The 12,543-nt window shown below is 40.7% G+C and overlaps 1 protein-coding gene across 1 annotated transcript; it reads right to left on the reverse strand.

The window, feature by feature from the left end:
• Nucleotides 1-740: 740 nt before the first annotated feature.
• Nucleotides 741-11,200, reverse strand: LOC141006048 (TNF receptor-associated factor 2-like). Its single transcript, XM_073478145.1, has 11 exons — nt 10,940-11,200; nt 10,259-10,468; nt 9,953-10,031; nt 8,355-8,453; nt 7,979-8,140; nt 7,801-7,875; nt 6,469-6,543; nt 5,613-6,185; nt 5,244-5,421; nt 4,977-5,125; nt 741-3,647 (listed from the first exon to the last, which is right to left on the reverse strand). Exons 2-11 carry the CDS (start codon nt 10,444-10,446, stop codon nt 3,429-3,431), a joined length of 1,797 nt encoding a protein of 598 aa, XP_073334246.1. The 5' UTR covers nt 10,447-10,468; nt 10,940-11,200; the 3' UTR covers nt 741-3,428.
• Nucleotides 11,201-12,543: the final 1,343 nt, after the last annotated feature.

The raw sequence follows: 12,543 nt of genomic DNA on the forward strand, positions 1-12,543 counted from the left end.
GCTTTTTATTTTTAATGCACTGTGTAACTACATTCGGAGGAAGAGTTAGAGCCTTTCACTCAGGGTCATAGTGCCCTCTAGTGAGCAGTGGTGGGAGTTAATGTAATATATTTACACAAGATCACAGACCCCCCAGTTTCAGAGGTCTTAAGGAATCTGACATAGGAGAAATAACTGTTCAGGGTAAAATGACCAATATTTCACAAAAACAACAGAAAATTAGAGAAAAGTCAGAAAAAATAATGAGAATTTGTGAATGTTTCGCTTCTGTCCTTTTATCCTATGATGATGATAGCTTGTGAAACACTGGACTAAAACAGCCAAATGTACCTAAAGTAGTTCAAACTAGCTGCACCTCGAGCAGCTGCTCTATCTAATCATGTCACAGATGCTAACATCTTAGCCTCAGGGGTCATTTTACTTTTGATATGCTGAATTTGAATGCTGTGATGAAGTATATTTTGTTTGTTGTACTGGTATTTTCTGGTGATGTTGTGTGGTCCACACCAAACAAAGCAGGTCATTTATAATCGTCAGAGGAATCACGAGACTGTTTCATAAACGCTTAAAAGTTCCTCTTAGTCACCTTTTTAAATAGAAAAAAACAGCACAACAATCTAAAAGCACTTCATTACAACTCCTGCACTCAATGTGAAAGAACAGAAGTAAATGTACATGAAGCAAAAATACTCATTATGCAGAAACTTGGCCCACTAAAGAGTCTACAATAATCAACCAGCTAAAACCAGCAAACTTTATTACATACTGCATGTCCTTTTTAGCATAATACATCAATTATCAACATCAGAATATATATGGCTCTGACTTCAAGGTACATAAATCACTCAACAAAATACCCTGTTTGGACAAACAACCGATACAAAGTGCACAAATAAAGTTGCTTCAAGTCGACTGCATCACATTACAGAACTGCCGTTTGTGTTTTTAGAAAGGAAAGAAAAAATTAAAGCTTACATTCAGAAAACCTTGGGAGGGTCTGTTATTCGAGGATAGCTTCATGGGACAGTATTAATTATCTCTTAGTGACCAATGCATCATATTAAAATGGCACACACTCACACACACGCACACACACACTCACACATTGTTAATTATAAACATATTTGGCACCATATTTTAGCATAGAACACAAAAAATACAACTTGCAGTACAACATTGTTCGTATATGGAGGTAATATTTGATTTTGGCACGTTTACAGGAACACTTAAAAAGTTCATGTAATCCTACTTGTTACATGCTCCGTCCTCACTGAAAAGTATTTTTTTTAGAGTAGAAACCTACTTATAGGATGAATTCCTCAACATTTAAATGGTCTTTCTAAAAAAAAAAAAAAAATCATCAAGCTCTTTTAAAACCAGTTAGAGATCCTCATGTTTGTGATGTCAAGCAGCGAATGCTTAATGACGAGGAAAGCACCGTTTTCTTCCTCGGAAAGTCCAAAAAAATTGCAGTTCTTCAGCGCCGTAATGAGTAATGTAAACAAATAAGTCGAGTATGACTTCTGTAAACCCTTAAAGCCAAGGTGTCATCAAATCTAACAGACATAATCATATATTGCACTCTAGAAGGAATCATAAGTCCTTACTGCACAAAAGGGGGGTCGTCCTGGCCTGTTCAAACCATCTTGACAAAGAAAAAGTTGGTATATAGATATAGAATTAATAAGGTATTCAGTAATACTATGTTTATTATAACATCTCCTGTATATTAACATTGATATATAGATTATTTCAACATTATGATATGAAAGATACATATTTATAAATTGCTATGAATATAGGCGGCTGCCCCCGTTGAACGGACGCAGCGCCAGTTATAACATAATAACTATCCTATGATTACGTATTTTCATCCAAAACGAATACAAATAAATGCGTTCACACGAGGCTCGCGGAGGAAACCGATGTGAAACTCCATAAGTGAATATGAATTGAAGCCTCCCATGCACAGAGAGGTTTCAATACAGGTCGAGACTGGTTTTCAAACAGGCCAGCGTGAAACCTTGAAAAAACCTCAGCATGCATGCTAAGTAAAGTACAACGGCGATCTCCGGGCGGACGCGTAGAAAAGTGTACGTTTCGTGGTGCCTTATTGGAAATCAGTGAGAGCACGTTTAAAACACTAAAGAGTAATCTGGGGGCCGTCGATAACGGCCCGTAAACCTACAACAAAGTCTAACAACCTCTGGTTATCTCAGCCTCTCAGCCTCCACACACGTATATTTGCACCAACATATATATTAGGTTCACGTCAGTAGTCTATCTCAGAGCAGCAGAAACACATACGCACTGTATACTGAATGGACAGAAAACAAGGAACGGACAATTCCTTCATTTCGTGGAATCTGTGTTAACCTCAATCTGTGGTGGGGCACAGTACTATGTGTTGAGATGTGAGCTAGTGAGCATATCCTGGGGGAAAACTCCATGTATGCTATGTATGTTTGTCAGAGAGTTCGATGCCTCAGGCTTGACTGGCAAGCTGCCCTGACTCCTTGGTAACTCCACTGTATCTTCCACAGATGTACCAAACCACCGATCAGAACCACCAAACCCCTAATAGGAACAAATACGCAACACTGACTTCTTTACATGTAAAATAGCCTGGTTCCAAAAAGACATGCAGGCAATGTCCACCATCACGGATGGCTAATTCACTAACAAGTTGAACAACAAACGAGGAACCCTTCGTGAAGCTCAGTCGAAATAAGGAGCGGGTTTTAATGCTTCATTAAAAACGCCGGCGGCATGCACTCTGCGCTACGAAACAAAAAAAGAAAAAAGCCTGTAATCTTATTCATAACATAACTCCACGTTTGTCTATGCAAATTCACTCGACACTGGAATTGAGAAGCTCACAATATCCACAACCTGCAGGAAAAAAGCAAAAAACTGCATCAAGCCATGCTCTAACTCTATTTTAAGTCTACTGCCAGCTTTTCTACAGCCACATCAGAACGATCAACTATCTGTAAATCTACAACCCTGTTCCGGGACATCCCGCGTCGGAGATTCAAATAGAAAGTATTCACTCTTTTCACTCCATCATCTGCTTCTGACCACGCTGCACCGGTGCTCCTTTAACTGAAAGCTTACTGCATGTGCAACAACTGAAGTGACTGTAAACCACCATGGGAGTGGTGCCGTGATGTCAAAAGAAAAAAGTTTTGCACCCAAAATGTACAGCAATGACGGTGGTTCTCGCGAACAGAACACCGGGTATGACGATGCCGGCGCCGCCTGGACTGCAGCCACATGCAGTTGCAAGCATGTCTGTCTCCCTCGAGCTGCAGGGGACAGTTAGATGCCTGAACGGAGCCCTAAAGGGGACCACGACTGAGCCGAAATGAAGCCTTAATGGTCACAGAGCTGCCTGGTTGCCAAACTGTACCACCCAGCGGAGCCGTCTAGAGGCCGGTGAGGTCCACGATCGCTTTAATGAAGATGGTGTCGTCGCGGATGTAAGAGTTCTTGGCGTCGAGCTTGGAGAGCGGGCAGAAGAGCGGACAGCCGCTGGCAATGTTCATCTCGCTCACGGGTCTCTGGAAGGAGGAGGAAGTGACGTCGGGGCGGAAGGCGTCGATGATGTGCTCCCTGTTGCTCTGGTCCAGCAGCATCAGAGTCACCTGGGAATAAAACAGACGGAAGAGCTGTGTTTGTCTGCTGTTGAAAGGGACAGTTTGACCCAAAACCAAAAAATAAATATTTTTCCTCTACACATTACTGGTAGATATCTTTGTGGCATGAGCAGCATGTGTTTTACCTCATGATGGTGACGCAATAAAAGGATAAAATAATCCAGAGTTAAACTCCTTTCTGCGTATTACAGCCTTTAAATGCATTGTTCTGTTATTCCAACTGGACTTCCTGGATCACATTTCATGTCTCACTGTCGATACCTTCAATATAACACCACCACCAACTCAGCCACCTCTGTTGTTTTTGGTCTCAACGCCTGCTACGTCTGTCGCCAAATCTGATATATGTGAGGACATAATAAATAATGAGTGTTGAGCTTGACAAAAAGGTCAGTGATTAACTGACTCATGAAATAAATGTATTGATACAAAGGAATACTTGACGCACCAGTACTAGCTGTTACTGTTACCGCACCAGATATGAGCATTTCAGGTTTAAATCATGAACAACAGCAGGTTTGTCGCATTGCTGCACTTTTATCTTGTGTTGTGGTTCTGAGCAACTGGCAACTGTTGATACATTTTGAGTTAAATAAAGTTGCCTTTATTTTGGCAAAGGTATTTGTTATTTTCTTTTTTTATTTCAACCCTCAGCTCATATAACATAATAATTTATAATACACAATGTATATTACAGACAGACAGCTAAGACTGTTGTACATATTATGAACCATTAAAACTGCATCACAGCATAACATGTTGCATCCCATGTTATCAAGCTTTCATTCTGTGGTCCTGGATGAGTTTTTGTAAGTTTAACTATTTTTCACTACATGGGGAAGTTTACCTGTATTCTGGCCCATAGACCAAATACGTGCTATTTCCCTTGTGTCCTGTAGGGGGCTTTGCCTCATAATAAAACTAAACCCTCATGCAACTGATAAAATACCACATTTATTATAAAAAAAATGTTCCATGTCAAAAACTGCCATAAAAATATGTATGTATCATGTAAACAAACTGGTATTTAAAAGGTTAAAACATTGAAATTGAATGAATATTTGGTCGTTATTATCAGGACTATTGTTGGTTGAAGAATGTTACCCAGTGAAACTTGAAAATAATATTAATATATAGTATTTATATGGCAGTTTTTGACATGGAACATTTTTATCAGGCTTAAAAAAGAAAAAGGAAGCCTGTTTATTTGGATGCTATACTGTGTATCTACAATAAAAAATATATATTTTTAAAAACGCGGGTAATTTACAATTTCAGTAGCATCTAAAAAGGGGCCACAAACTATAGATGTTTTACCTTCTGGTTGAAAGGCCATTTGAGCAGAGCGTCACTCAGTCCTCTCATCACTACAAAGAACAAGGACAAGTGGCTGCCGCGCCCCGTCCCATCTCCATTCAGGTAGATCCGCAGACACATCTTGTAGCCGTACTTACTGGTGTAGAAGGCTGAAATTCAGATTGAGTCATTAGCGGATAATACGGCTCTGACTGTCCTGGGGTGTCTTTTGTATTAGAGATGTTATTTCTTAATAACTTTCAACAGGTTGGATTCAGTCAGGATTACCTGGTGAAAACATGGCAGGGGCTCGACCGGCGATGGCGTCTTGTCTCTTTTTGGCGAAATCAGAGATCCTCCAGACGAAGACACCATCAAACGTAGTGGCAGACATTTCCCTCAGCCGACCCTCCATCTCAGCGACTGTCAGGTCCTTCAACCCCACCGTCCTCTCCAGCTGACGCACCTGAGACATAAACACACAGTCTGTTTTAACGAAATCACAAAAACTTCTCTAATATATGTTGATATTTTCAGGATAAGTTGGGCTACTTGGAAATATCATCACTTTGCATATGAGTTTAACTATTATATGTTTTAAGACTTCATCCAAAGGTCCAAAGGTTGTCAAAACAACAACTGGTATTCTGGTGATACCTTGTTACTCAGAGCCTCGATCTTGTCCTGATCCAGTTTGTGCTGACGGTTGCTGGCCTCCATGGTGGTGGCGAACCTCTCCACCTCTCTGTTCAGGACACACACCACATTTTCAAACGTGCCGGCTTTAACTTCGAGCTCCGTACACCTGCGACCCAGCTCGGCCACCTTGGTCTTCTCGCTGTGGAGCTGGAGCTCCAGAGCCGCTCCCACCGAGCTGGGCAGGGGGGTGAAGGAGGTAGACACAGACAGAGTGGGAGCCAGAGTGGGTGGAGGTGGGAGAGGAGCTGAAGCGGTTGGACCAGGAGGACCGGAGCTGGAGGATGATGATGAGGCGGCGGCGGCAGCTCCCTGCACGGGAGGCCCAGAGGAGGTGGTGCTAAGCTGGGAGACTCTGGCCTCGAGCTCCCTGAGGGACTGCTGGAGTTCCACCAGTTTGTGTCCGGCGAGTTCCAGTCCCTGGGGCTGCAGGCCCTCCATGCTCACTTTCATGCCCATGATGTAGTGCAGCAACAGGTTGAGGTGCTCGTAGGCGTAGGAGCGCTCATGGTCGTGAATCTTTTCCTTTTCCACCTACAGAGACAAACGCATGCATATAAGCACCTGGGGTGACGGGAAAACATCCTGCCTCAGCTGCATGTCTTCGTCACAAGAGTGTGATAACAACGTTTGAGGGATAATTGCAAAAAATGTGTGCTTATTGGCCTCGAATATATTTTTACTCTCTAATATCAGTATTGGCTCCATAAATTGAGTATCAGTCAGGCTGTAGTAAAACAATACATAACCCTCCCTCATCTCTAACCCTCTCCTCCCCTTATAATAATCTAAAAGCGTGCAAACGTAAAGTACTTACGGACATGTCACATCCTACGACATGAAATCGACATGGAGTTCTGAATTTGCTGCAGAACTTGATGTGGTCCACGTACTGAAAAAAAAACAATTAAAAGTGTTATTAGCAAACTTAGCAGACGAGCTACTGGCTGAAGTTTGTGCCTCTCGAGAGCTAAGCATTAGCTAATATACCTGGTGGTCTTTGAAGAACCCAGGCGGGCTTTAGAAGATATTTACAGAATCTTAATGTGGAAAAATATTCAACATTCGCATTCAGAGGTGGTCTGGGCCTCATGTGACCGCATTCCTTTACATGGATTACACGCCGTCTTATTTCTACGTGGTTCGCTGTGAGGTTAATCACATGTTTGGGCTCTCTTAACCTGCCAACGTTAGCAGTTTGTGAAAACACTGTCTGTTTCGACTGAGCATTGGACTAGTAACACGACATCCCCAGACTCCATTAACAAATCGTGTGATTTTAAGAATTTTTTTGTGTGGGCCGAAACATAACAAACTCTGTGAAACTACTACAACAAATTCTAAATAACTTCTGTCTTCTTGTAAATTCGGTATTAAATGTAACACATTAAGTTGTTTCTTTCTTTGTAAAAAGTGTTTGTTGTACCAGCCTGTCTTACCTCCCAACAACAGTTTCAACTGATTTCACCATTTAAGATAATTTTATTAAAGACATTTTACTTCTTTAACATTTTATTGATGGCAAACTTGAAAATTTTTATAAATACAGTAAACAGTAACCAATAAAGTCCCCAGACTCCCTTTAAAAAACACTCAATTTGGAGAGTTGTCGCGTTAGGAGAAACTTTATAAACTTTGTGAAACACTGTCTATGACAAATTCTTACTTGTTTGATGCTTCTTGTTAATTCGGCAAAGCGTTATACGTGAAGATATTTCTTTCTTTGTGTAAAAAATGTCATATCTATTTGTTCCAGTGATGTAAGAGTATAATTGCATACAGAGCGGGGAAGTGACACCTGATCACAAGAAGTAATTGGAGACGCACGTTTCTCACTTTCTGTTATTTTTATATCTTAATACAAAAATAACACCTTTATAGCAGGAGGGGTTCAAATCTTGTTTATCTTTCTATCTTCACAATGTATTTTTAATCTAGAGAGTTAGAAGTGTCTCTGAGGATTCTTGAAATAGCTTAAGATGAGCAGTGAGTGTCCAGGTTTATGGTTTCCAGTAAAAAAACGCTCAGCTCTGTGACTTGTCTGTAATTTCGACACACGAGAGGCTAAAACTGAGATGAAGCAGCTTCGCGTGACCTTTTTCCTGCAACAAAATGTTTCCTCTCGTCCGCACGCTGTTTACAGATTCACCTTTTCTCGGGGTATTTTCTTCTTGGCGCAGCCTTCACAGATCATCGGGTACTTGGGACAGATCTCATCGTGTGCCTGAAAGAAAACAAAATGTTACACAGAGAGCTGCCGTGACGCGCCGCAGCGGCCCAGACGAGCCTCTTAGCATCCTAGCGGTCCTAAATAAATCATGTCCAACCTTGATGTTTTTGAAGTGAAATGGCTCCTTGCAGTACTTGCAGTTGAGTGTTCTCTCCGGGCACTCGCGCTCGTTATGGCGCTCCTGCTCGTTGAAGCGAATATGTTCTTTGCAGGAGGGGCAGGGGATGATCATGAACTCGCACTTGCCCTCGTGGTTCATCTGAAAAAAAAAGTGGAGCCTAAGTTGTTACAACAGTCTCTGTGGCGTGCTGCACGAGCTTAGCTAAGCTAGCAAAATGTGGGAAAATAAGTTATCAGGAAAAAACTGCACATTTACATCTAACTATAAACAATAAAAACAAATTATTACCGACCTGTTAAACAAAGTGTAGAGCAATAAAGAAGTCATGAAAGTAGGTCAGACGTCGCCTCACCTCGTACTCTTTAATGCTGCCTTTCCAGGTGCAATTTTCATTGATACAAACAGCTGAAAGGTGTTCGACTTCCCTTCGGACTGCGTTGTCAGGAAAAGCCTGAAAAAAAAAAACAGCAGGAAACAAGAGGATTTCCTTCAGTGTGAGCGTGAGCGCGTGGGAATCAAGAGCAGCAACATTTTCCCTGCATGTCTGCTCACGAATAAAGCCCAAACTACGTCTGCAGGTCAGCGAGCCGTAAACGTAGGCCAGTTCTCAAACATTATGACGAGGAATGGAAGAAATTTCATGTCCAGTTTGCACATGTTTTACAAGATCTGCAGGTAAACGTCAACAAATAACTACTGTCATAATCTGAACATAAAGACATATCAGGGCAATAAAAGACAATTAGATAAATAATCAAAAGAGAACATAACAACAAATAAATAAAGATTTTTAGTGCCATTTTCTTCCTGAGTAAAAGAGAAACATTCTGATGTTTTGGATAAACAGACGCTCAATAGATTACATTTACTATTTTGAGGTAGTGTATTTGAATATTTCCATTTCATGCTGTGATTTCTATAACTTCTGGTGACTTTTCTGATTGACATTTAGAATAGAAAAGACATATAACAGGCTCATAAAATAAGGAAAATTGTGTAAGATTAAACCAGAGGTTCCTGACCTCTTTGTTGCTGAAAATAAATAAAAAATAGTGCATATTTGGGGCCCCATTTCATGTTTCAGATGTCTGTGAGTTGTTTACAGTTTCACGAAAAGACATTTCCCCAGATGGCTTATATTATTATTATTATTATTATTTATTTAATATTAACAATACATCTATAGGAACTGAAACAAACAAACAAAAAGAGGGTGTGGATAATATGATTCCTATTATTTATTGTTGCATTGTTGCTTTTACATATTCTGTGGCTGTGCTTGACTAATGTGACTTAAATTATGTAAGATTAAATAAGTTTTAGCATCATTTATACACCTGATATCCCTTTGAGTAACAGTTTTGTTTGTTTTTTTGCAGAGAAATCTTCCGTCAGCAGTGGGACGGACACACCGGAGGGAAAACATCTGGAATTAATACATATATAAAAACATCTGTGTCTGTTATACCGTGCAGAGACGTCAGAATGAAACTGAAACTGAGTGAAAAACAGGTCAAAACAAAACCTAAGCTGCGATCAAAACTGGACCAAAAATACAAAACTTTGACTGTTTTACTGTCAAACAATTATATATAAATAAAGTTCTTATTATTGTTTACATGCAAAATGACACACATCATCTACTTCCAGCTTCTCAACTTGGAGTATTTGCTGGATTCATTTACCTTCTCTGACTGTAAACTGAATATTTTGGGGGTTTTGTACTGTTGGTCAGATAAAACACGACACAGCGAGATGTCAGCTTAGCCTCGGACATTTACAGAACAAACAACTAATCAACTAATGGAGTAAAGAAGACAGAATTGTGAATGCTTTGACTTATAATACTACTGGAGCAGCCGTGGTACCAATAAACATGAAACTATAATTTAACAAAAAAAAAACCCATTTAAGAAACTCTTAAGTGGATAAAAACGCTTTAATACTCACACATCCTTGTTTCAAAATCGATGTAGGCTCCTCAAAGATGTCCTCTTTAATGCAGGCGCTACATTTCTGGGGTCCATTACTGCAAAAAAACAACAACATCACACATCTGATACACTGAAAATCTAACATATCATCACATTAGATACCCTTCAGTGGTTCTTCATCATCACCTAGAGTCCCTGTAAGGTTCTTTAGAGGTTCTCTACAGTGTATTCCTGAGGATAACATATCAAAGTGTGCTTCCTCAACTAAGTCAGGTGATCAGTACAGGGGTGGATGTCATCACTACGCTGGACCCGTCCTCACCTCACGGTCCTGTTGAAGCAGTAGGAACAGAAGCGATGTCCACACTGGGCTTGAAAGGGTCGTCGGAGGATGTTGTGGCAGCAGTTGCACAGGTGCTTGTCCTCCAGCTTGTTGCCCAGGATCTTCTTGGGGAAGCCGGGTTTGTTGCTCTCCATGGACGAGGGAGGGGACGGTTCCTGTGTGGCCATGGTGTCTGTTCACACGTCACACCTGAGGACAGAAGAAGAAGAAGAAGGAGACGTTCAGACACAGAGACATGTGTGTGATGATGATGATGATGATGAGGAGCAGTAATGGAGGCAGAGCATCACGGGCCAGCTGAGAGGCCCACACCCTTTGTTTACATTCCCACTCTGCATCCAGGCTCCTTGTGCTTGACTTGGCACAAACCGACGAGCATCCTCTCCGTGTCTGTACTCACACGATCCAGGCTCGGCTCAGCCTACCCGCTAACGACGCTGACAAAGCGCACATCCATTGTGTCTCCTCCGCCTCCTGCTTCCTTCCTGTCGCTGTTGCTAAGCTATCAGCATCCTTTAGTCGGAGTGGTACCCAGCACGCCGCCACGCCCCTTTGAAATCTGACACCGTTTACTGGGAGACGCTGGGGTTTTTTTGTGTGTGTGTGTGTGTGTGTGTGTGTGTTTTTTTTTTCTTTACAACCAGAGGAGTTTTCACTCACCAGCGGTTTATCTACACTGTCATGGTGTGCAGCCTCGTCGGATCACCTGTCCTGCTCGCAGCCGCTTCACCCGCTGCTGGATGTGGTCTGGCAGCCGACTGGAGGGGTTTTCTTCGGCGTTAGCCACATAATAGAGATGTGGTCCCCGGGAAGAGATGGCTGTTATTGTCCAATATCGCCATTGCACTTTCAGACTGGGTGTTACGTCATGCAGGGGGACGGACACGGGTTGACGGGCAGATGTGATGCGGAGGCGCGCCTGTGATTGGTGCAGAAATCCGGAGGGGGCGGGACGATGTGATGCGGAGGACCAATGAGCGTGCAGAACTTTAGCTTAAAGATATTGTTTGTTACTATAATAATAATAATAACAGAAACTATTTTTTTACTTTTTCTTCTTAGAACTAAACTCACTACTTAAATCACTGAAGTTAATAAATAACAAAAAATGTGATACATTTATGAGTAATACATTTTATTTAATTTACACCTTCTGTATTTATTTTTATTCTTGTTTGACGTCCTTGTGTGGCTTTATTTTCACTTAGATTTGTTTTGTATGTGCTAATGTTTGCCTGAAATCTCTAATAATAATAATAATAATAATAATAATAATAATAATGTTTAATTTCTGGTGATCCCACAGTGAGTGAAAAAAAAAAAATTTTCTTTTTCATGTGTGAATTTCTTTATTGTGACTCTTTTTTTCTACTCTTTCAACCAAATATATTGTTACTATAATAATCCAGAAGATAGCACGTCATCATACTCTCATACTATAGTAGTAACTAAAGTCATCAAAACAAATGTAGTGGAGAGGAAGTATAAAGCAGCAGAAAAGGGAAATACTAAGGAAATTGTACTTAAGAACAGTACCTGAGTAAATTGTATTTAGGTTTATTTCATCACTGGTTGTTCGAAATTTGGTTGTTCACCAGTATCGGCCCCGACTAAGCCATTTTGGTCGACCCCTCGTGTAAATCTACTGCACTACTTCTCTTCTTCAGCTTCTAAACATAAACGTGGTCCATCAGTGGTACGGCTCAGTCTCTCCTCTTCACTCCCACTCTGCAGTGACTCATTTTCAGCTCTTTCAGCGCCTGATTTTTTCTTTCTGTGTCATTTTTGAAAGTATTTGCGTGGCTTCATGTGAACATCACGTTATGTGTTTGTGAGTGTGTCTGTCGAATAGCTTGTGCTACTTTATACTTCTGCTCCACTACATCTTGGAGCGAAGTATTGTGCTTTTTACTCCACTGCACTTATTTGATACATTTAGTTACTTTGCAGATTACATGCAACAACAAAGCCAAATCAGCACATTTTTAAATTATCATTAATCAAAATAATCAGAAAAATGCTGAATATTGGATATGATAGTCTGTTGACCCACAGTACGCAGTATAAACACACATGTAAATACATGTCTAATTTACTTTTACAGTATATTTAATATCAGATACTTTAAGACTTTTACTCAAGTACTATTCGTGTGGGTCGACTTTCACTTTCACACAAGTAATATTTTGTCACAATATCTTTACTTTTACTCAAGTATGACTATTGGGTCTGCATTAAATATGCCAGAATTAGCCAAGTATCAA

This window comes from Pagrus major, chromosome 12 (assembly GCF_040436345.1).
Source record: "Pagrus major chromosome 12, Pma_NU_1.0".
NCBI classification, from domain to species: Eukaryota; Metazoa; Chordata; class Actinopteri; order Spariformes; family Sparidae; genus Pagrus; species Pagrus major.